This window comes from Mus musculus, chromosome 13, assembly GCF_000001635.26.
Source record: "Mus musculus strain C57BL/6J chromosome 13, GRCm38.p6 C57BL/6J".
Classification (NCBI taxonomy): Eukaryota; Metazoa; Chordata; class Mammalia; order Rodentia; family Muridae; genus Mus; species Mus musculus.
In genome coordinates this window covers 81442355-81467517 of record NC_000079.6, presented here as the reverse complement: position 1 = coordinate 81467517, position 25163 = coordinate 81442355, and the positions used below count along the sequence as shown (strand labels likewise).

The 25163-nt window shown below is 39.9% G+C and overlaps 1 protein-coding gene across 12 annotated transcripts in view; it reads left to right on the top strand.

Moving 5' to 3' along the window:
* Adgrv1 (adhesion G protein-coupled receptor V1) overlaps window positions 1–25163 on the top strand; it is a 538324-nt gene that overhangs the window by 165874 nt on the left and 347287 nt on the right. For all 12 annotated transcript variants that reach the window (XR_001780748.2, XM_017315364.1, XM_017315363.1 and 9 more), the window contains 8 exons: window positions 1177–1356; window positions 7678–7842; window positions 18566–18683; window positions 21019–21139; window positions 22167–22305; window positions 22483–22668; window positions 22940–23172; window positions 24904–25052. Coding sequence is in view for 11 of the 12 variants with exons in the window: in XM_017315364.1 (XP_017170853.1) it covers window positions 1177–1356; window positions 7678–7842; window positions 18566–18683; window positions 21019–21139; window positions 22167–22305; window positions 22483–22668; window positions 22940–23172; window positions 24904–25052 (1291 nt within the window). In the remaining variant the exon portion in view is untranslated. The remainder of the gene's footprint in view (window positions 1–1176; window positions 1357–7677; window positions 7843–18565; window positions 18684–21018; window positions 21140–22166; window positions 22306–22482; window positions 22669–22939; window positions 23173–24903; window positions 25053–25163) is intronic.

Sequence of the window (25163 nt, the reverse complement as noted above, 5' to 3'; positions counted from 1 at the left end):
GTACACTGTAGCTGTCTTCAGACACTCCAGAAAAGGGTGTCAGATCTTGTTACAGATGGTTGTGAGCCACCATGTGGTTGCTGGGATTTGAACTCCAGACCTTCAGAAGAGCAGTCGGGTGCTCTTACCCACTGTGCCATCTCACCAGCCCCCTGCCAAAGTATTTTTATGACCACACGTGAAATCACAGGCTAGGCCCAATTTTATTTTATAGTTATTTTATAGTTATTAAAATGTTTCACATAGATCCTGATGAGTCAGATCAATAGTCATAATGTCATGTAATTATCAATAAAAATATGTTTTTTTTTTTTGTTGTTGTTGTTTTTTTTTTTTTTTTTTTTTTTTTGGTTTTTCGAGACAGGGTTTCTCTGTATGGCCCTGGCTGCCTGGAACTCACTTTGTAGACCAGGCTGGCTTCGAACTCAGAAAAACGCCTGCTTCTGCCTCCCAAGTGCTGGGATTAAAGGCATGTGCCACCACGCCCGACTAAAAATATCTTTTAACAGCTCATTTTTCTCATTCCTTTCTCCTTGCAGGCTTGATTAAAGATGTCAGTGTTAATGTTTTTCAAAGATTTGCTTTTCTTTTAATCATATGTATGGCTGTGTGTGGGTTGGTAGATGTGTGGGCAGGTTCTCGAGAAAGCCAGAATCGAGCAATTACAGGGGATTGTGAACCACCTGACTTGGTGCTGGAAACCACATTGGCTTCCTTCCAATAGCATTGTGTGCTCTCTACCCCTGAGCTGTCTCTCTGGCCCACACTGCTTGCTCTGTGGTCCCATTCTCTATTGTCATCTAGTATTAATATTGGGCACACTGGGTTTTATGCTTGTCTGGTTGTTAGAAACTGCATGTCATTTAGAAATTTTCATTTAAAACTTCATTACTGTTTTCATCACTAGGAAAAGAATTACTTATTAAATTTGCAATTAACCTTGAAAATAATAGATTTTCAGTTCCTAATGTTGAATAACACGATATTTACATGATCTTAAATGTATTATGGACATAATATGCAAAAACTTGCTTTTTTCTTTTCTGCTGTGTTTTGTGTCACTCATGAAAATTAATGAAAACATGTATGAGGAAACATGACTATTACACTGTGTCTTTCCCTGCTCTTTCTGTTTACCCTCTGACTACTCTCCTCTCCTCACCTTGTGTTTCATAGGTCATCGCACCAATACTTGTAACTATAATTGATGATTCTGAGTTTGAGCTCTTGGAAACGTTCACCATCTCCCTAGTGAGTGTGACTGGTGGCGGCCGACTAGGTGATGATGTTTCGGTGAATGTTGTCATAGCACCGAATGACTCGCCCTTTGGAATATTTGGATTCGAAAAGAAAACTGTAAGTTAAAAATATCAGGGGACTTCTTTTTCCCAATTTTTCATGTAGCTTTGAAGCTTCTCGTTACCCTCCACTTAATGAGTCTCTCTTCAGGAATGGTCTTTGAGTAGGCTGTTGCCTTAGGAAATATTCCTGCAGCGGCTGCACACAATTAGATACAGGAGAGCTGGTCACAGCAGGTGATCTCTCATCCTTACTGCTTATGGTAGACCAAGGTGCCCTCCCACCTGTCTTCTATTTTCTGCCTGTTTTACTGCCAGGATTCTGCCTTTGTGGAGAGAGCCTTTACCACAGGTCTCAGATTGCATGTTAGGATAGGTTCAGTTGTGAGAATTATTGCTACTCATCCATTGTACTGGAGTTTTACCTTGAATTATATTGAACAAAATATTGGGTTATATTCTCTGTCCCTAACACTGACAGATTTCCTTATCTTTCTCCTTCTGCTGTTCATTAGCTGTTTTCTTCTAGGATCTGAAAGAGAGAAGCCACTTATTACAGATTTATCTCTTGAGCGGAGATACAAAGCTAAACCATTTGCAAGCATGCAATGTTTATGTAGCTTTGTTTGGTGACAGTTTCTACATGAACATGCTCTTAAATATAAAAGTAGGAAAATCTCTATCATAACAATTATTGTGTGTGATGATATATAATTTTTCTAAATTTATCTCTTAAAGACAACTCCAATTTGAGCTAAAGATCCTTAGATAATTCATATTTACTGAAAAATTCTTCTGGTTCAGTCTGTCCCAATTCACTATCTTATTAATCATGCAATCTGTCATTTGCCACAGGTAATCTTTAGCAATAAGCCCGCTGCTCTAACACCCCATCCTTACTTTTCTGTGGCTGTAAATCTAGAGCTTTACAGCTTGTCTACGAGATCTCCATTTTTTCAGATACTTGAAACTTTAAATACAGCCTAGAAATTGTGATAAAAACTGCATGGTACTGGTACAGCAACAGACAGGTAGATCAATGGAATAGAATTGAAGACCCAGAAATGAACCCACATACCTATGGTCACTTGATCTTTGACAAAAGAGCTAAAAGCATCAAGTGGAAAAAAGACAGCATCTTCAACAAGTGGTGCTGGGACAACTGGTGGTTAGCATGTAGAAGAATGCGAATTGACCCATTCTTATCTCCTTGTACAAAGCTCAAGTCTAACTGGATCGAGGAACTCCACATAAAACCAGAGACACTGAAACTTATAGAGGAGAAAGTGGGGAAGAGTCTCGAAGATATGGGTACTGGGGCAAAATTCCTGAACAGAACAGCAATGGCTTGTTCTAGAATATCAAGAATCGACAAATGGGACCTCATAAAATTGCAAAGCTTCTGTAAGGCAAAAGACACTGTCAATAAGACAAAATGGCAACCAACAGATTAGAAAAATATTTTTACCAATCCCAAATCCGGTAGGGACTAATATCCAATATATACAAAGAACTCAAGAAGGTGGACTCCAGAAAATCAAATAACCCCATTAAAAATGGGGTACAGAGCTACACAAAGAATTCTCAACTGAGGAATACCAAATGGCTGAGAAGCACCTGAAAAAATGTTCAACATCCTTAATCATCAGGGAAATGCAAACCAAAGCAACCCTGACATTCCACCTCACACCAGTCAGAATGGATAAAATAAAAAAAACTCAGATGACAACAGATGCTGGCGAGGATGTGGAGAAAGAGGAACACTCCTCCATTGCTAGTGGTTTTGCAAGCTGGTATAACCACTCTGGAAATCAGTTTTGAGGTACCTCAGAAAACTAGACATTGTACTACCTGAAGATCCAGCAACACCACTCCTGGGCATATACCCAGAAGACGCTCCAACATGCAATAAGGACACCTGCTCTACCATGTTCATAGCACCCTTATTTATAATAGCCAGAAGCTGGAAAGAACTCAGATGTCCCTCAACAGAGGAATGGATACAGAAAATGTGGTACATTTACACAGTGGAGTACTACACAGCTATTAAAAACAATGAATTTATGAAGTTCTTAGACAAATGGATGTATCTGGAGGATATCATCCTGAGTGAGATAACCCAATCACAAAAGAACACACATGATATGCACTCACTAAAAAAGTGAATATTAGACCAGAAACTCAGAATACCCAAGATATAATTTGTAAAACACTTGAAACTCAAGAAGAAGGGAGACCAAAGTGTGGATACTTTGATCCTTCTTAGAAGAGGGAACAATATACCCATGGAAGGAGTTACAGAGACATAGTTCAGAGCAGAGACTGAAGGAATGACCATCCGGTGTCTACCCCTGGGAATCCATCCCATAAACAACCACCAAACCCAGACACTATGGCAGATGCCAACAAGATTTTGCTGACAGAAGCCTGATATGACTGTCTCCTAAGAGGTTCTGCCAGTGCCTGACAAATAAAGAAGTGGATGCTCACAGCCTTCCATTGGTAGGAGCACAGGATCCCCAATGAAGGAGCTAGAGAAAGTACCCAGGGAGCTGAATACATCTGAAGAACATAGGAAGAGACAAAATTTTATGTCTTGTAAAGAATGGGTCGGCAAGACTTCACCTGATTCAAGAGACCTTGGAATACCGCTGCGTTTAGAGAGACAGAGTTTGCTATAGGAAGTGCACCTTGTCCTCTAAGTAGAAATTCTGACAAGGGAAGGAATGTGCAGATCTGAGGGGAAAGGTCTGAGGAGAGGTGCTTAGAGATGAAGAGCAAGCCCAAAAGCTGTTTACTGTGAAGGGTGCAAACAAATCCCTTTGCTCCTCTGTGGAAAGTGAACAAAAGCCATTGCATCGAGCAAATGGGTGCAAATGTTGTTGTTTAAAAATTTTTCTTCCTAGCATATGGTATCAAATATAATTAGTAATTTTTGAATGGTTATCTTTTTTTAATTGATTCAAGTTTTATTTCATTGTGATGAGAAAAGATATGTTATTTCAATTTATCTGAATTTGCAAACATTTAAAAATGTATTTTAAGTAAATGACCTTCTTTTCCATTTGTACCCTAACTCCTCCCAGAGACCCCCCATTCAATACCTGCCACACCTTTCCTTTTTTTAATTTTATTATATTCTTTAAAATTTATAAAATATTGTAACAATAAAAATGAGTATTATAAAAGTTGTTTGATATAAAACAACAATCAATTGAACAGTCTTATGTAGATGCTTGTCTATAGCAATACTGAAAATACATAAATTTTTCACAGTAAAAATTTTTAATAACTCCAAATATATTAACTGTATGGTATTTTAAAATAAAATATCACTATTAGTTTTTTTAAATGAGAATAAGTAGATAAAGTCTTTTTGTTGTTTGTTAGTTTTGTTTTTAGTAGAATTTAAAATCTTGGCTTCTACTGTGGTACAAACCCAAAATATGAACAAGTTTTTAGACATTGGAGTTCATTGTAATAAGGCTATACTTCAGTGTCCCTCACATCACCAAAGGATTTTATCTCCATAGTAGCTAAGTTGAGAGTTGACAATTCTGCTGTGCCAAGGAATGAATTGCAGGCCCGAGTTTGGATACAGATTTCCTACTATGGTCAAAGCTGTTTGACTTGAGTGACCGTCATTATTCTCAGCCCCCAGGGAACAGGTTATGTTCATTTAAGAAATGGTGTGTGTATTAAGATGGTCTAACCATGAAGTCATTCATCAACTGTTTCAATGAACAATGGTTCTGCTTGGAGGGTGGCACAGACGTCAGGTGAGGGTAAGTTTCGGGTTTGTTGGCTGTGATGATTTTAAAAAGCATTCATCTCAGAAAAGGAGTAACTTATAAAAGAAGTCCTCTTCTTCAAAATTGATACAGTAATTATAAATATCAAGAAAAGCATTCAGTCTCACTTTTTTTTTTGTTCTTTTACAAACCATTTCCCAAATTAATTGTCTACGTTTCTTTTGGCTGTATAAATAATTTTGAAATATGTAAGCTGTTCTGAAAATCATAGTATAGTGTAAAAACATCAAATAAACAATCCTACTAATGGAGAGGCTGAGATAGGAGAAGCATGATTTGAAGACCATTGTGTGGCACACAGCAAGACACTGTCACATACAAACAAGCAGAAAGTGTATATGGATTGTACAATATTGGACCTATTTCGCCAATTATCAAATTCCAGAAACCACTGGATGACAGCCAAAAATTTCTAATTCCTCATATTTTTGAATTTCAATCAATCAGGATATATTGGTAATATTAATTTTCATATTAAGAGATATTTAAGAAAAGTAATTGTTACTTCCTGTTATTTTTGTGGAATTATATTTGTGTGGGTTTGTTGAAAGATTACATTCTTGCTTCTTCTAGGGTATAGTTCTCCTCTTTGTGTTGGTGTTTTTCATCTATTATCCTTTGTAGGGCTGGATTTGTGGAAAGATATTGTGTAAATTTGGTTTTGTCATGGAATATCTTGTTTTCTCCGTCTATGGCAATTGAGAGTTTTGCTGGGTATAGTAGCCTGCGCTGGCACTTGTGTTCTCTTAGGGTCTGCTAGAAGATCTGCCTAGGATCTTCTGGCTTCCATAGTCTCTGGTGAGAAGTCTGCTGTAATTCGGATAGGTCTGCCTTTATATGTTACTTGACCTTTTCCCTTTACTGTTTTTAATATTCTTTCTTTGTTTAGTGCATTTGGTGTTTTGGGTTATTATGTAATGGGAACAATTTCTTTTCTGGTCCAGTCTGTTTGGAGTTCTATAGGCTTCTTGTATGTTCATTGGTATCTCTTTCTGTAGGTTAGGGAAATTTTATTCTACAATTTTGTTGAAGATATTTCCTGGCCCTTTAAGTTGGGAATCTTCAGTGTCTTCTATACTTATTATCCTTGGGATTGGTCTTCTCATTATGTCCTGGATTTCTTGGATGTTTTCTGGGGTTTAAATAAAATGAACTACATTCTAGAAGTAACACAATAAATGCTTAATGAATACCAGTTAGCTCCAAATCTCTGAACCTGATTCTAACATAAAATCTAGTGGACCAAAACAAAACAAAACAAAACCAAAAACCACAAAACAAATTGTGTTATATTTTTGTCTTCAAAATGGAAAACATTCATTTACATTTCAAATCTGAGTATTAGAGGTTCCATTGGACTTTTCTGTTCATAGTGAATATGTATAATTCCACCATAACAGATCTTTTCATAACATTTAAGCAGAAGAAATGCTATTCTTAGTAAATTAATGTTGTGAGTCTCCTATGATAAGGGGAAAGGTGGCTGGGGAGTGAAGTCAATGGGAGGATCTGAATTCAAATCCTAAGAACTTACATAAGAGTCAAATCTATAGTGGGCTCATTTGTAATCCCAGTTCTCTTATGTTCTCTTAGTTAAGAGACACCATAACAAAGGAAACTTTGTAATTTCAGAGGATGAGTCTATGGCCATCATGGTGGGTAGTACAGTAGCAGGCTCGCTGGCATGGTGCTGAAGCAGGAGCTGAGAGGTTATGTCAAATGCACATGTAGGAAAGAGTGAGAGAAAGGGAGAGGCACAGAGAAAGGAGCTAGAGAGAGAGAGAGAGAGGGAGAGAGAGAGAGACTGGGTATGGGGCATGGGCTTTTGAAACCTCAAAGCCCATGTTTTTTGTATAGTGACATAATCTCCTCTGGCAAGACCACACTTACTGATCCTTTCCCCAAACAGTCTACCAACTAGGATCTAGGCATACTAATATATGAGCCATGGGGGATGAGGTGGGAGGGTGGTATGCATTCTTATGCAATTCATTCCCTATTGAGAGGTGGGAGGCTGGGAGGTGGATACAGGAGAATCCATGAAACTTTGTTGGTTGACTAGCCTAGTGTATGCAGTGGCCAAAGAAGAGACCATGTCTCAGACAAGGTGAAAGGCCAAGGACCAGTGCGCAAGGTTGTCCTCAGATGACCATTCATACATAGTGTTACACATGCACCTGCTTTCACACACACAAATGACTCTCAGAAGAGGAAATATTCAAGAGAAATTTGAAACACCAACTGGCCTAATGTGTAGGGAAGAAAAGCAACAGGTTTGAGAGAACCTTTTAGTGGTCACACGATAACAAGTTGTGAATAGAATCTCAAATCAAAACTACAATGATCACAACCCAGTAAGATTATTTCTCCCATATTTTTCTTTTCTTTTTTTATTAGATATTTTCTTTATATACATTTCAAATTTCAAATGCTATCCCGAAAGTTCCCTATACTCTCTCCCCACCCTGCTTCCCTACCCATCCATTCCTGCTTCTTGACCCTGGCATTCCCCTGTACTGTCTCCCATATTTTAATGTGTTCACCTTATTGAATTTTATTTCTTACAGGTAATGGTTGATGGACCGCTTTTGTCTGATGACCCTGATTCATATGTGACACTGACAGTCGTCCGGTCCCCAGGAGGAAAAGGAGCTGTCCGACTTCACTGGGCTATTGAAGAGAAGGCCAAAGATGACCTCAGTCCTTTGAATGGAACACTATATTTTGATGAGGTATAGTTGCCTCTGAACTCCTTTAACATTTATCTTGTTTTTTTTTTCACCGAGCCTTGAGGTATTGCTTATGATTTCACATGCTCGTGCTCAATATTTGTATTTTTTAAAATCCATGTACATTGAGAGAGAATGAGAGGAGACAAGGGGGAAAAGCAGGAGGGAGAGGGAAGTAGGGATCAGATTGCATACTTCAGACCCTGCCTCTGTCACAGTCCAAAGTGCCTTTCTGTCACATTCCTGTCCTGATTGAAGGTTGAGTCGGCCAGACTAACCACACATCCCAGTGTCATCCCCAAAGCCAGCCTTTCTGCAGCCATTCCTTATATGTTATCACTGAGTCTGATGGTCTATTTTCTTTTGAAATTGGTCTTTTACCACCCTAACTGTGTAGAACTTCTACAGTGATTCAAACCATGGATAGCATCTCCAAGACAATGTCAACTCTACAGACATCCAGTCCACATGTTAATAGTGAGTCATAATCTCATACTCTCAAAGAAAACATCAGACTTACAGACTTAGATTTTTTTTTCTTTCCATTTTTTATTAGGTATTTAGCTCATTTACTTTTCCAATGCTATACCAAAAGTCCCCCATACCCACCCACCCCCACTCCCCTACCCGCCCACTCCCCCTTTTTGGCCCTGGCGTTCCCCTGTTCTGGGGCATATAAAGTTTGTGGTGTCCAATGGGCCTCTCTTTCCAGTGATGGCCGACTAGGCCATCTTTTGATACATATGCAGCTAGAGTCAAGAGCTCCGGGGTACTGGTTAGTTCATAATGTTGATCCACCTATAGGGTTGCAGATCCCTTTAGCTCCTTGGGTACTTTCTCTAGCTCTTCCATTGGGAGCCCTGTGATCCATCCATTAGCTGACTGTGGGCATCCACTTCTGTGTTTGCTAGGCCCCGGCATAGTCTCACAAGAGACAGCTACATCTGGGTCCTTTCGATAAAATCTTGCTAGTGTATACAATGGTGTCAGCATTTGGATGCTGATTATGGGGTGGATCCCTGGATAAGGCAGTCTCTACATGGTCCATCCTTTCACCTCAGCTCCAAACTTTGTCTCTGTAACTCCTTCCATGGGTGTTTAGTTCCCACTTCTAAGGAGGGGCATAGTGTCCACACTTCAGTCTTCATTTTTCTTGAGTTTCATGTGTTTAGGAAATTGTATCTTATATCTTGGGTATCCTAGGTTTTGGGCTAATATCCACTTATCAGTGAGTACATATTGTGTGAGTTCCTTTGTGAATGTGTTACCTCACTCAGGATGATGCCCTCCAGGTCCATCCATTTGGCTAGGAATTTCATAAATTCATTCTTTTTAATAGCTGAGTAGTACTCCATTGTGTAGATGTACCACATTTTCTGTATCCATTCCTCTGTTGAGGGGCATCTGGGTTCTTTCCAGCTTCTGGCTATTATAAATAAGGCTGCTATGAACATAGTGGAGCATGTGTCCTTCTTACCAGTTGGGGCATCTTCTGGATATATGCCCAGGAGAGGTATTGCTGGATCCTCCGGTAGTACTATGTCCAATTTTCTGAGGAACTGCCAGACAGATTTCCAGAGTGGTTGTACAAGCCTGCAATCCCACCAACAATGGAGGAGTGTTCCTCTTTCTCCACATCCTCGCCGGCATCTGCTGTCACCTGAATTTTTGATCTTAGACATTCTGACTGGTGTGAGGTGGAATCTCAGGGTTGTTTTGATTTGCATTTCCCTGATGATTAAGGATGTTGAACATTTTTTCAGGTGCTTCTCTGCCATTCGGTATTCCTCAGGTGAGAATTCTTTGTTCAGTTCTGAGCCCCATTTTTTAATGGGGTTATTTGATTTTCTGAAGTCCACCTTCTTGAGTTCTTTATATATGTTGGATATTAGTCCCCTATCTGATTTAGGATAGGTAAAGATCCTTTCCCAATCTGTTGGTGGTCTCTTTGTCTTATTGACGGTGTCTTTTGCCTTGCAGAAACTTTGGAGTTTCATTAGGTCCCATTTGTCAATTCTCGATCTTACAGCACAAGCCATTGCTGTTCTGTTCAGGAATTTTTCCCCTGTGCCCATATCTTCAAGGCTTTTCCCCACTTTCTCCTCTATAAGTTTCAGTGTTTCTGGTTTTATGTGAAGTTCTTTGATCCATTTAGATTTGACCTTAGTACAAGGAGATAAGTATGGATCGATTCGCATTCTTCTACATGATAACAAGCAGTTGTGCCAGCACCAATTGTTGAAAATGCTGTCTTTCTTCCACTGGATGGTTTTAGCTCCCTTGTCGAAGATCAAGTGACCATAGGTGTCTGGGTTCATTTCTGGGTCTTCAATTCTGTTCCATTGGTCTACTTGTCTGTCTCTATACCAGTACCATGCAGTTTTTACAACAATTGCTCTGTAGTAAAGCTTTAGGTCAGGCATGGTGATTCCACCAGAGGTTCTTTTATCCTTGAGAAGAGTTTTTGCTATCCTAGGTTTTTTGTTATTCCAGATGAATTTGCAAATTGCTCCTTCTAATTCGTTGAAGAATTGAGTTGGAATTTTGATGGGGATTGCATTGAATCTGTAGATTGCTTTTGGCAAGATAGCCATTTTTACAATGTTGATCCTGCCAATCCATGAGCATGGGAGATCTTTCCATCTTCTGAGATCTTCTTTAATTTCTTTCTTCAGAGACTTGAAGTTTTTATCATACAGATCTTTCACTTCCTTAGTTAGAGTCACTCCAAGATATTTTGTATTTTTTGTGACTATTGAGAAGGGTGTTGTTTCCCTAATTTCTTTCTCAGCCTGTTTATTCTTTGTGTAGAGAAAGGCCATTGACTTGTTTGAGTTAATTTTATATCCAGCTACTTCACCGAAGCTGTTTATCAGGTTTAGGAGTTCTCTGGTGGAATTTTTAGGGTCACTTATATATACTATCATATCATCTGCAAAAAGTGATATTTTGACTTCCTCCTTTCCAATTTGTATCCCCTTGATCTCCTTTTGTTGTCGAATTACTCTGGCTAATACTTCAAGTACTATGTTGAAAAGGTAGGGAGAAAGTGGGCAGCCTTGTCTAGTCCCTGATTTTAGTGGGATTGCTTCCAGCTTCTCTCCATTTACTTTGATGTTGGCTCCTGGTTTGCTGTAGATTGCTTTTATCATGTTTAGGTATGGGCCTTGAATTCCTGATCTTTCCAGAACTTTTATCATGAATGGGTGTTGGATCTTGTCAAATGCTTTTTCTGCATCTAACGAGATGATCATGTGGTTTTTGTCTTTGAGTTTGTTTATATAGTGGATTACATTGATGGATTTTCGTATATTAAACCATCCCTGCATCCCTGGAATAAAACCTACTTGGTCAGGATGGATGATTGCTTTAATGTGTTCTTGGATTTGGTTAGCGAGAATTTTATTGAGGATTTTTGCATCGATATTCATAAGAGAAATTGGTCTGAAGTTCTCTATCTTTGTTGGATCTTTCTGTGGTTTAGGTATCAGAGTAATAGTGGCTTCATAAAATGAGTTGGGTAGAGTACTTTCTACTTCTATCTTGTGAAAAAGTTTGTGCAGAACTGGAATTAGATCTTCTTTGAAGGTCTGATAGAACTCTGCACTAAACCCGTCTGGTCCTGGGCTTTTTTTGGCTGGGAGACTATTTATAACTGCTTCTATTTCTTTAGGGGATATGGGACTGTTTAGAAGGTCAACTTGATCCTGATTCAACTTTGGTACCTGGTATCTGTCCAGAAATTTGTCCATTTCGTCCAGGTTTTCCAGTTTGGTTGAGTATAGCCTTTTGTAGAAGGATCTGATGGTGTTTTGGATTTCTTCAGGATCTGTTGTTATGTCTCCCTTTTCAGTTCTGATTTTGTTAATTAGGATTTTGTCTCTGTGCCCTCTAGTGAGTCTAGCTAAGGGTTTATCTATCTTGTTGATTTTCTCAAAGAACCAACTCCTCGTTTGGTTAATTCTTTGAATAGTTCTTCTTGTTTCCACTTGGTTGATTTCACCCCTGAGTTTGATTATTTCCTGCCTTCTACTCCTCTTGGGTGAATTTGCTTCCTTTTTTCTAGAGCTTTTAGATGTGTTGTCAAGCTGCTAGTATGTGCTCTCTCCCGTTTCTTCATGGAGGCACTCAGAGCTATGAGTTTCCCTCTTAGAAATGCTTTCATTGTGTCCCATAGGTTTGGGTACGTTGTGGCTTCATTTTCATTAAACTCTAAAAAGTCTTTAATTTCTTTCTTTATTCCTTCCTTGACCAAGGTATCATTGAGAAGAGTGTTGTTCAGTTTCCACGTGAGTGTTGGCTTTCTGTTATTTTTTTGTTATTGAAGATCAGCCTTAGTGCATGGTGATCTGATAGGATACATGGGACAATTTCAATATTTTTGAATCTGTTGAGGCCTGTTTTGTGACCTATTATGTGGTCAATTTTGGAGAAGGTACCATGAGGTGCTGAGAAGAAGGTATATCCTTTTGTTTTAGGATAAAATGTTTTGTAGATATCTGTCAGATCCATTTGTTTCATCACTTCTGTTAGTTTCAGTGTGTCCCTGTTTAGTTTCTGTTTCCATGATCTGTCCATTGGTGAAAGTGGTGTGTTGAAGTCTCCCACTATTATTGTGTGAGGTGCAATGTGTGCTTTGAGCTTTACTAAAGTTTCTTTAATGAATGTGGCTGCCCTTGTATTTGGAGCATAGATATTCAGAATTGAGAGTTCCTCTTGGAGGATTTTACCTTTGATGAGAACGAAGTGCCCCTCCTTGTCTTTTTTGATGACTTTGGGTTGGAAGTCAATCTTATCAGATATTAGGATGGCTACTCCAGCTTGTTTCTTCATACCATTTGCTTGGAAAATTGTTTTCCAGCCTTTTATTCTGAGGTAGTGTCTATCTTTTTCTCTGAGATGTGTCTCCTGTAAACCGCAAAATGTTGTGTCTTGTTTGTGTAGCCAGTTTGTTAGTCTATGTCTTTTTATTGGGGAGTTGAGACCATTGATGTTAAGAGATATTAAGGAAAAGTAATTGTTGCTTCCTGTTATTTTTGTTGTTAAAGTTGGCATTCTGTTCTTGTGGCTGTCTTCTTTTAGGTTTGTTGAGGGATTACCTTCTTGTTTTGTCTAGGGCATTGTTCCCGTTCTTGTATTGGTTTTTTTCTGTTATTAACCTTTGAAGGGCTGGATTCGTGGAGAGATAATGTGTGAATTTGGTTTTGTCGTGGAATACTTTGGTTTCTCCATCTATGGTAATTGAGAGTTTGGCTGGGTATAGTAGCCTGGGCTGGAATTTGTGTTCTCTTAGTGTCTGTATAACATCTGTCCAGGCTCTTCTGGCTTTCATAGTCTCTGGTGAAAAATCTGGTGTAATTCTGATAGGCTTGCCTTTGTATGTTACTTGACCTTTTTCCCTTACTGCTTTTAGTATTCTATCTTTATTTAGTGCATTTGTTGTTCTGATTATTATGTGTCGGGAGGAATTTCTTTTCTGGTCCAGTCTATTTGGAGTTCTGTAGGCTTCTTGTATGTTCATAGGTATCTCTTTCTTTATATTTGGGAAGTTTTCTTCAATAATTTTGTTGAAGATGTTTGCTGGTCCTTTGAGTTGAAAAATCTTCATTCTCATCCACTCCTATTATCCGTAGGTTTGGTCTTCTCATTGTGTCCTGGATTTCCTGGATATTTTGAGTTAGGATCTTTTTGCATTTTCCATTTTCTTTGATTGTTGTGCTGATGTTCTCTATGGAATCTTCTGCACCTGAGATTCTCTCTTCCATCTCTTGTATTCTGTTGCTGATGCTCAAATCTATGGTTCCAGATTTCTTTCCTAGGGTTTCTATCTCCAGTGTTGCCTCACTCTGAGTTTTCTTTATTGTTTCTACTTCCCTTTTTAGGTCTAGTATGGTTTTGTTCATTTCCATCGCCTGTTTGTATGTTTTTTCCTCTTTTTCTGTAAGGACTTCTACCTGTTTGATTGTGTTTTTCTGTTTTTCTTTAAGGACTTGTAACTCTTTAGCAGTGTTCTCCTGTATTTCTTTAAGTGATTTATTAAAGTCCTTCTTGATGTCCTCTACCATCATCATGAGATATGCTTTTAAATCTAGGTCTAGGTTTTCGGGTGTGTTGGGGTGCCCTGGACTGGGCGAAATGGGAGTGCTGGGTTCTGATGATGGTGAGTGGTCTTGGTTCCTATTAGTAGGATTCCTACGTTTACCTTTCGCCATCTGGTAATCTCTGGAGTTAGTAGTTATAGTTGACTCTGTTTAGAGATTGTTCTTCTGGTGATTCTGTTACCGTCTCTCAGCAGACCTGGGAGACAGCTTCTCTCCTCTGAGTTTCAGTGCTCAGAGCACTCTCTGCTGGCAAGCTCTCTTACAGGGAAGGTGCGCAGATATCTTGTTTTTGGACCTCCTCCTGGTCGAAGAAGAAGGCCCAAAACAGGGCCTCTCTCAGAAGCCGTGTTGCTTTGGCAGTTCCCAGAAGCTGTCAGCTTCTGTGGTGCAGACTCTCGCCTGTGCAGACTAAATTCCTAAGTTCCAGGGAGTCCTGGAACCAAGATGGCGACCGCTGCTCCTGAGGCTGAGGCCGCTTCCCGAGCCAGGCGGACACCTGTCCTCTGGTCCGGATGGTGGCCGGCTGTCTGCAGCCTGCAAAGGGTACTGCCTCAGCGGCTCTGTGCTTCCGCAGTCCCAGAAGCTGTCCGGTTCTCTGGCGCACCCTCTAACCTGTTCAGACTAATTTCCTAGGTCTCGCGGAGTCCGGGAACCCAGATGGCGACCCAGACTTAGATTTTTAAAGACATTGATGCTTCGGTAGTGTGATTGAGATAATGCCTCAGGCAGCCACTACAGAGATGTGGGTTAGGGAGAGGCTGAAGGAGAGCTTGCTCTGCATATCCCTCCTCTTCCTTCTGCTGGTCTATTGGTGCTAAGTTTCTGCTTACCATTTGTCTCCTTTGCTTTCTGCCCATTCCTGTGGCCCTTGCATGCCTAGCATCGTCTCGCTCCCAAGAGTCCTCCTTCCCTCTCATGCTGTTCCCTTAGCTGAAAACTTCTTAGGAATGTTTGTTAGGGTATGTTATTAGAAGGAAAACAGCCCTTGGGGAAAATAGAGAAGAAAGGAAGTATGCTGAGGATGTAGATTGGATTTTCGGGCTGGCAGGGACATTTTCTTCTCTACTCCCATTCAGTCTGAGAAGACAACCCGGTTTCCTCTGCTGCACGGACGCCATGTTTACCTGTGGATTATGCTGCTCTTGTGAACTCTTGCCCTTTTGCATAAGTTCTTTGCCTCAACCTCACAATACGCAGTCATGGGGGTGAGGGTCATCTCTGCAATCACATCCTTAAGATTGTCATTCATATAAAGTTGTGTATATTATATAGAGCTGTTCTCTTGTAATGTGAGCTGCATTTTACAAGGAACATATATATATATATTTTTAAAAAGATTTATTTATTTTATGTATGAGTACTCTATCTGCATGTACACCTGAGTGCCATCAGAGGGCATCAGACCCCATTGTGAGCCACCGTGTGGTTGCTGGGGATAGAACTCAGGACCTCTGGAAGAGCAGCTGGTGCTCTTAATCGCTGAACCATCTCTCTAGTCTGTGTATATTTTAAAAATTATGTGACAGCTTCTAGGAATACATGACTTCTTGCCGGAAGCTTTACCTGATATTCTCCTGGGAGGTCCCTAACTTCTGGGGTACACTCATCCAGAGCGCTCCAGTCTCTTTGTAGTGCCTGTGCCCCTATAGTGCCTACATACACATATGTTTGAAGGAGGCACATCTCCCTCAGTCAGCCCAGCGTTAGTTTAGCTCAGAAGTCTCTCCGTGTTTATGTTTTAGTCTAGCAAAACAACCAGAACAAGCATGTGCTCTGGGTATAAAATTCAACAGTACAGAAGGATGATAAACAAGGACCTTCTCCCCACGCCTCCTATGAGAACCGCTATTGAGAGCTTCTTTTGATCCTTCCAAAACATTACGTACCTTCTCCTCCACACATGCAATTTGTGCTCCGCAATCTGTTCCATACTGTGGTTTAAACCAAACATTTACTTTCCATGTTAAACAAATCTCTTGCCTCAGAAACGTGGGTGAACACATCCCTTTTCACAGCCTTCTGCTGGCACCTGCACACCCCCCTGGTTTCTCTGTACCACCATGGTTTTGGTAGTTCTGAGATTTCTTATCTGTCCCGCAGCCTACGCCATTTGCTCAGTGCTCTCTTCTCTTCAATTCTGTCATGTATTCTGCACTACGACAGATTGCTTAGGTCACCTGCATTTGCATTAATTTTATCAGCTTCAATTGTGTGGGTTTTTCTTTTTGTTTTCTTGTAATATTGGAAGTAACCTTGGACAGATTTTACCTGTACTGAGGCTTGAAATCGTCTTCCTACTGTTTCATACCATGTGGATCTAGGTAAATTTGTTAATGCTGATAATATTTGGTTTCCAAAGTACAAATGAGAACAACAGTGTTTAACCAAGGCAAGGTGTGAGGGATGAACAAATTGTATTTGTGAGCAGGCTAATTTGCTGACACTTTTCAAGTACTTAATAAAATAGGTGATATTTACAAAGGGTCCATGAAAATAGCAGCTTACCACCTCAGCGTAGTGACATTCATCTTTCCTACATTGTGTGCTTAAAGTTTAATAACTTTGAACCTCCAAAGCAAACAAACAGCTTATATTCCTGTCTCTCTGAAGTCACCTACAGAGGTTATTCCCAAGTTGCTGCTCCATACAGTTTTTGTGTAGAATACGAATAATGAGAAATTTAAGGCAAACTTTTTCACGATCAAATATCTTTGGAAATTCTTGATTAATTTATGGAGGATTTCTCGAGGGGTTAGGAGAAGAGTTGTTTAGAAACTTTGTACTTAAGTATAATTTGAATCTCTAGGAGAATTTTTCTAAGCTCACCACACAAACCGTCCTCATTACTTCTTTGTGCCCGGCATTCATTGTTATCATTTATAACCACCATTACACAGCTATTGACTTGGAATGACCTCCTTCCCCTGCTCTCAGTGACTTCGTTCTATTGAGGACTGAAGACTCTGTAAGTTCGAGGGCCATGCAAGCATACAGAATATAGTAGATTATTATGATTCAGTGGGTCTGAGCTCCAGTGCATTTCCCAGTGTACCTACCCACTGAGCTGTATTTGTACCCCTCTGGCAAGATGCCTAATGTTTTCCTACCTGACAGCAAGGGGAATGACGGGACATTCAGCTTTTATATTTTATACATTCCCTGCTGAGGAAAGACAAGAAAGCTAACTTGTTTTACCTCATAATGTTAACAAATGTCCTTTTAAAATAGTCTGTTTAAAATCAGTTTTCCTCATGTCTGTATTTGTGACTTCACTGTCTAAAGCAACCCCCAGTGTATTGTAGGAATTGGCTGTGATGTGAGGCCGCAGAAGCTTTGTGTGTCCGATAAGCTGTACTCAGGCTTGGGATATGGTTGTTATTAACACAAGAACATGTTAGAACAACTCTAGATTTGCTATAATACTCATGTATTTAGAAACAACCAAAAACACGCCAGAAGTTGATTTAAGGTTGTAAATAAGTTTTAGAGAACAGTCCAACTTACTGTCTAGGGATGGCAAATCAACAGGGCAAACTCAGAGAAACGTCTTCACACAAAAATGAGGATAAATATAAGAATTTTCGTGGCAGCATTTATTAACATAGTAAGTAGCCAGTTAAATGAACATAAAATTGTAAATACAAACAGTGGAATGTCTATAACAATCAAAGGATGAATTGAACTCATGGAGGGCAATGCAGCATGTACGCCACAGGGAACACCAGAAGCAGTGTGCACGGTGACAGACAAAAGGGACAGGCCGGAAAAGTGCAGCTGAGATGGAGAGACAAAAGGGACAAAAAGAATATAAAAACCTCAAGGGCTGTGTGCTCTCCAGCACATAGGGCTACAAATGTGTGGTGAATGCAAGCTGCATTTGGGGGTACAAGAAAACATTTATTGACACATAAAGTAACATTTTGTGACTTAGCATTAAAGATAAAAATTAGTATTGGAAAAGTGTAAAGTATTCAGTAATAAATTCAGTTAAGAATCAAGCAAGATGTGCATGAAATCAGTAAAATAAAACATTAAAGTTACGAATCAACGAACATTAAAAGTTGTAACAGAGCAGCAGGCTTCTGGGTAGAGACTCCATTCTCTCATGGGTCAGTCCCATGGCTGTTCTGAGACAGTATCGCCAACTAGGAAGGGGACACCAACCTGGCACTGATGAAGGATGCTGGGAGCTTTCCCAGTGGCGGTGTGCTGCACACATCCTAAGGGCCGCAGACTGCCGCTGTGAAATGCTCTCTCCCTCGCATGCAGGCTGCTGTGTCCTGTGAGCATCAGCTCCACTCCTTGACAATTTGGGATGTGGACAATTGGCTCTACAAGTTTGAATTTTCAATGATGGAAAATTCTCAATGCATTTAACAGTTGTGGTTTTTGGTGTTTGTTGTTGTTTTGTTTTGTTTATTTTTCACTTTCCCCCTCAAGAAAGTAAAATGGAATTCCGAGCTAATTTTTATTGCAGTTCTTCCTGGATGTAATTCAGAATTGTAGGTGATAAGATGGCATCTTAAGAAGCACGGGCACAAATGTCTCACTTTTCTAATGAAAACATTTAGACGTTGACTTTTGTTCATCTCGAAAAAAATTTTTTTTTTGCTTGTTTAATGCAGACTGAATCCCAGAAGTCTGTTATATTGCACACACTTAAGGACGGCATGGTGGGGGAAGACAGGCGCTTCATTATTGAGCTGACAGCTGCTGATGAGGTAGAAATATCTCCAGTGAAAGGTAAGAAAAATTTACAGAGGTTTTGAAGCTATGGATTTCCAAAGAGAAGTAGTTGCAAAGATAGGCAATGCTAAGTTTTATAACTTTTAAAAGTGTGCTTCAGTGTAGATGTACATTTTTACTCTACAGTCTAGGAAGTCTTTAAAATTAAAATGATAATACAATACAATAAATTATAACTATTGTATTATAAAACAATAAATGAATTTATTAAAATGATATCTTTATGATATAATCTATATGATTTATATGGTCACAGGTCAAAGATCATATGCTGTTGGCTATGTTTTAAAATAAAGCTCTTCACTGTACTCATGCTTATAAAATAAAACATGAGCACTAAGTGATCAAACAGCAGTAAGCAGAAAAATTCTTCACTGCATTAAAATAAAAATAATTAATTTTTAATTAAAATTAATTGAAAAATTTAGTTAACTTTTGTGTATATGCGCTACTGTGGATCTGTGCACGTGAGTGAGGGTGACTCCGTAGGGCAACGGAGTTCGCTCTTACTGGGACTGCCCTTACCTGAGTTAGGAGCTGCCCTACACAGGAGTTGTGAACGGAACTCTGGTGCTCTGTAAGAATACCCATGCTCTCAAGTTCTGAGCCGTCTTTCAGACCCAAGAATTATTTTTAAACCAGTTAATTTAGTTTATGTGAATGTATGCAAATGAGTATGTGTGCATGTGCTTGTGTGTGTGTTGGTGTACAGACATGAGCAAAGGTGCCCATGGAAGCCGAAAGAGGGCATTGGATCCTCTTGAACTGGAGTTTACAGCATTTATGAGCTGCTGGTTGAGAATACTGGCACAGAAACGTGGTCATCTGTAAGAGCTAGAAGCACTCTTAACTTCTAGACCATCTCTCCAAGCCCAAGAATTTTTTTTTTTTTTTTTTTTTTTTGGTTTTTTGAGACAGGGTTTCTCTGTGTAGCCCTGGCTGTTCTGAAACTCACTCTGTAGACCAGGCTGGCCACCTGAAATCCACCTGCCTCTGCCTCCCAAGTGCTGGGATTAAAGGCATGTGCCACCACCTCCTGGCAGCCCAAGAAATCTTAATTGCACAGATATTTGCTGTGTTACAAAATTGGTCTTCATGCTCCATGCTCAATATAATCTAATATTATGTTCTTATATGAATTTATAATTATTACCTTGAAATGCTGGTAGTGATGCTTGATTGATTATAATTTTTATATGTTTTTAGCAAACATATGTTGCATAATTTTAAAATTTAACACATGAAGTGTGATTTGTATTGTCTAAGTCTACATGATTTTATCTAAAATTAATCACTTGTCTTTTAATATTTCATACAAGTATCCAAATTTTTATATATTCAAAGGAAGACAGGCATTAAATGATTTCATTGTGCTATGAATAATAATAATAACAACAAAAAGGATGAGAAATATTTAAAATTATAAATTTGCTTATTGTGACACCATCCTTTTATAACATGGAAACTCCATGCTAAGCAAGGCTCTAGGACTGAAGTGGCTTGGTACCCAGGGGAGTGTCTTCCCCCTTTTCAGAGAAGAGAAGGGGGAAGGGGGCAGAGCTATGTGAGGGGAGCTGGGGGGCAGTGGGGCTGCAGTCTGGATATAAAGTGAATCGATAAATAAATTATTGGAAGAAAAAAAGCATTGCACCTATTTCCCCAGAAGAGCTGACAGAAGTTTCTAGACTATCTATCAGATTGATCCACACTGGAAGCAAATCAAACATCAAGTCATTTCATGTATTGAATAGAATATTACATGATTGCCAATAAATTTAAGTAATAATCACAAATATTGACATAGATAACCTAAATGATCATTGGTCAAAAATAAAGTTATAAGATAACAAAAAATGAAAGAAAAAGAAAGTAAAAAGAAAGAAAGAAACAAAGAAACAAAGAAAGAAAAAGAAAGAGAGGAAGGGAGGAAGACAGGAAAAGAGAGAGAGAGAAAGAGAGAGAGAGAAAGAGAGAGAGAAAGAGAGAGAATGAGAGAAGGAAGGGAAAAATGCTCTCAATAATTCTTGCTTTTGCTCCTGAGGCTACTGAAAAACCCACCCAGCCAACAAAGATATGGTGAATCACTTCATGTATGTGATAGAGGATAGCTTGCTTACCAGGCAGTGAGAATGGGGTTTGGCCAGGCTTTTCCTGCCCTCTTCTGCAAGTGTGATTGCAGGAAGGGCTGGAAAGGCACCAGGGCTGATCTCCTCCTGGTGAAAGGCGGAAACCAATACCTGCCAGTGATTATTGTCATCTGCCTTTAATTGTTTAGTGGTTTGTGTGCATCTACATGTTTGCCTCAACATGGGCTATCTTATCTTCAATGCAGGTAGCGCATCAGTCATCATCCGAGGAGATAAGAGCATATCAGAAGTTGGAATTGCTTCATCATCCAGACACATCATTATTGGGGAACCCTCAGCCACATACAATGGCACTGCCATCATCGAGTGAGGATTCTGTGATTTTATTTACGTAGCCTAGAGCGGCAGTTCTCAACCTCTGGGTCGTGACCAAACTTGGGGGATGCATGTCAGATATCCTGCACATAGATATTGACATTTAGATTCATAACAATAGGAAAATGACAGCTATGAAAGAGCAACCAAATACTGTTATTGTTGGGGGTCACCAATAGCATGAGGAACTGTATTAAATGTTCGCAGCATTAGGAAGGTTGAGACCCAACGGTCTACAGCATCACTCTTAAGCATGCATTAGTATGCATTATCAATGTATCTATTGGTAAGCATTGTGTGGAGAATAGAACAGATTTAAGGTAGAAAGTAAAAGCAGTCTCCTAAGCTGTCTTGAAGTCTGATCACACGTAGCCCTTTTCACTCAGGGATGAGTTACAGGGATGGGCTGCAAGGTCCATGAGTGTAAAAAAGACAGTTCCATTCTGTCATGTCACACACAAGGAGTTACTTTCTCTACGAACTTGATTCTGTGGATTCTCAAATCAGATCCTACCACATGAGTAAATTCATAGGATTGTGGGCAAGTTTGTCTCTCCACATTTTCTAATGGCAAATGGAGCAGCAGCCACCAATGATGCAGCTGCGTTTGACTTGAGAGGTCTGTAGTCTGCGCAGAGGCCTGTAGTCTGCTCAGAGGCCCCCTGGATTTTCCAGTCCTCCTTTTCCTCGAGTCAGTCTATGTGTGGAGCATAGTATCTCTGTTCTTTAGAGGATCTGTTATGCTACTCATATTGTATGTAAATGTTAAAAAGAATCTGTGAATCTTTATTTTTAGTCCTTTAAACATTCAGGCTTAGTGTTCACTTTTAGCTTAGGAATTCTAACACGATTATCTTGGAATTCTAAGATTTCTGCTTGATTTACAATTGATGGGTAAGGCTATTTAAAGTCGTAATATCCTTGAAATAAGTGAAAATTGGCTTAAAGGCACAGTAAATTATTAGAAAAAGATGATTAATTAAAAATATACTGAATACATGTCCATGTACTTTTGTAGCCTTGTTCGTGGCCCAGGGGTTTCAGGGGAGATCACAGTGAACTGGAAGATATTGCCTCCTTCCAGGGGGGAGTTTGTGGAGACATCAGGACAACTGACGATGCTGGATGGACAGACTGCTGCCACAGTAGTTATTCAGGTACCAGTGCAGCTGCCTTCTGTTATCCCTTGTGTGTGTGTGTATGTGCACATATGTGGGTATAAGTGTGCATGTGTGTGTGCATGTGTGTGTGTGTGTAATTGGAGGGAGTTTACAGTATCTATGGCTGTTTCTATGGATAGGACAAAATGGCTTTTTTTTTTAAACCTTCTCCAGGCTTTGAATGATGACATCCCAGAGGAGAAGTGTCACTATGAGTTTCAGCTCACTGAAATCAGTGAGGGTAGGATGCTGCATGAAGCCAGTGTCAGCGCCCGCATCACCATGGTGGCCAGTGACGCTCCCTATGGCCGGTTCTCATTTTCACATGAGCAGCTTCACGTTTCCGAAGCAGCACAGAGGGTATGGTGTGGACTGCTGAAGCTCCATCTGCTGTTGCTAGTGTGGGGAGCGGTCCTTAAAATGTGGTTTATTTGTTTGGATTTTGTTGTTGTTCCTTTTCTAAAACTTCCTCCCCCCTCAATAGATTAATTTTTCCTTGTATTGTTATAATGTGATTACTATAATTTTAGAGAATTTATTTCCCACATAATCCTAGTAAATAGGATAATTAGACATGATTTGTGCAGTGGGTTAAAGATGCAAATTGAACAGGTAAGCAATTTTCTCCTAGGTTAATGTCACAGTGGTCCGCTCAGGCGGCTCCTTTGGACGTGCACGAGTCTTGTATGAGACAGGTAGCAGGACGGCTGAGGCAGGCTGGGACTTTGTTCCTGCTTCTGGGGAGCTGCTCTTTGAAGCCAGAGAGAAGATGAAAAGTCTGTACATTGACATCCTTGATGACAACCTTCCTGAAGGCCCTGAGGAATTCGTTCTTGCCATTACAAGAGTGGACCTCCAGGGAAGGTAAAGATGAGGGAAGGAAGGGGAGGAAGGAGAAGGAAAGGGGAGACCTCAGGCCAGGACTGAATGACTACGGTTTTCATCATTGTCTAAACTTTATTCCTCTCCCTACTTCCCTGCTGAGAGAACATGGTCCTGTTATGTGGATTCACCCAGCAAAGCCAGAGCATTGATGGCGATATGCCATCCCACAGTTCATGACAGAGAGAGCAGTCGTAGGATGGGGTGGCAAGAATTGCCTATCCCGTTTCTGCACCCACGAAGAATAGGAGTGGGGGCAGCTCTCCTTGGTATCCTGAAGGCTGTACTGTCTTCTTTGTCGGTAAATGAGATAGATCCTTGCCCAGTAGCAGTTTCAAACCGGAGAACAATTTGAATGGTAGTTAAGCAAACTGGTGTAGCATGTTGTCAATGACGAATCAGACTTCGTCATTCTGAGGCCCGTCCTTCCCTGGAGCCGGATTGATTGACATCAGGAGGCATTGGCAGCTGCTCTTGGCTGAGGTGGTCAGTCTCACCATCACCCCTGTAAAGGCCCCCGTTCAGGGCCTTCCCCTAGAATAGTGCATGAATTCTGAGAATACTCAAAGTTTGTTTATATATTACAACATATATTCATTAGTTAAATATAAATTTCATGTTTCAATTTTTCCTAATTCAGTACTTCACTCAGAAACGTAGGTAAGAGTATGTATTCTCTTACCTGAGAAATGGAAAGATATATTTTGAGTTCACATAAACATCATATCGTTCCTTTACAAGATCTGATTCAGTATCTGGCAGTGGGAATTAAGTTCTTCCAGCCGCTCAGTCTCCCTTAAGTAAAGGTGCATTGGAGACAGTAGTTCCCCTGCAGGAGACAACAGCTTGTGCTTTGTCTTGGAGAACAGGACTTGGAGATTTTGCCTTCTTGGCTGTTCTTCCAACGATAAATTTCCACATGAATTCTAATAGTTTTTGCTTGCAAATAATGATTTTCTTTGATACAAAACGGAAACGGTGTTTGCTGTTTTGCCTCCCAGTTAAGAGGCCCGCTGCTTTGGTAGGTCCTGAGTCTAATGTCAGGCTAATCTCAGGCTGCTGATAGGACAGTTGCTTTGCCGTGTAATGTGTATCCCCTTGGTTCCCTCTCTCTGAATTCTCTTCCGAGCAATCTTATTTAGCAGTTTTCACCCTTTCAGGACAGGGTAGCCCATGAACACCAAATGCAAAGAATTTGGGAATTGGAGGAAGGATTGGAATGGTTTAGTGTTTTTTGAAAATTCTTTTACTTTAGGAACTGAATGCTCTAAGGCATGGCAGTCAAAGCTTGTTTGATGGGGAAATCAATGTGAAAAGGTCTTTTGGAGAAATACGTTGTCATACAAATAAACTGATTATTTATGATGGTTCATTTACATCTCTTTATACTCTTGCTACTTGTATTTTGTCCAAGCTTGTAATTTTTATTATTTTGTGTTTCATATAAGCCCCAATACTTGGAAGCAAGTATTTATTTTAAACATCATTTCACACACGGCAGCCTTAGTATTATGGCTGTCTAAGACAATTCCAGGATCGAGGAACAGCATTCTCTAAGCATGCATGAGGCTGTGGGCTCACTATGCAGTTGTATAGCAGAGTCAGTGCAAGAGAACTAAGATGCAGGAGCTGAAAAGAATTTTATGTTCATACTACCCATGTATGTTTTGTTATTTTGGTTTGTTGTGCTTTAATCTCTGTTTCCTTTGCAAGAGGATATGATTTTACCATCCAAGAGAATGGACTTCAGATAGATCAACCTCCTGAAATTGGGAACATCTCCATTGTTCGAATCATAATAATGAAAAATGATAATGCAGAAGGCATCATTGAATTTGATCCAAAGTATACTGACATCTCAGGTGAGCTTAGTTGGCGTCTCTGAACTATCACAACATTTTCTCAATGGCAAAGGAATTAGGATTCTTATATGCAAATTGTTTTGGTGTGATGGCAAAAAAATTCCCCTGTGT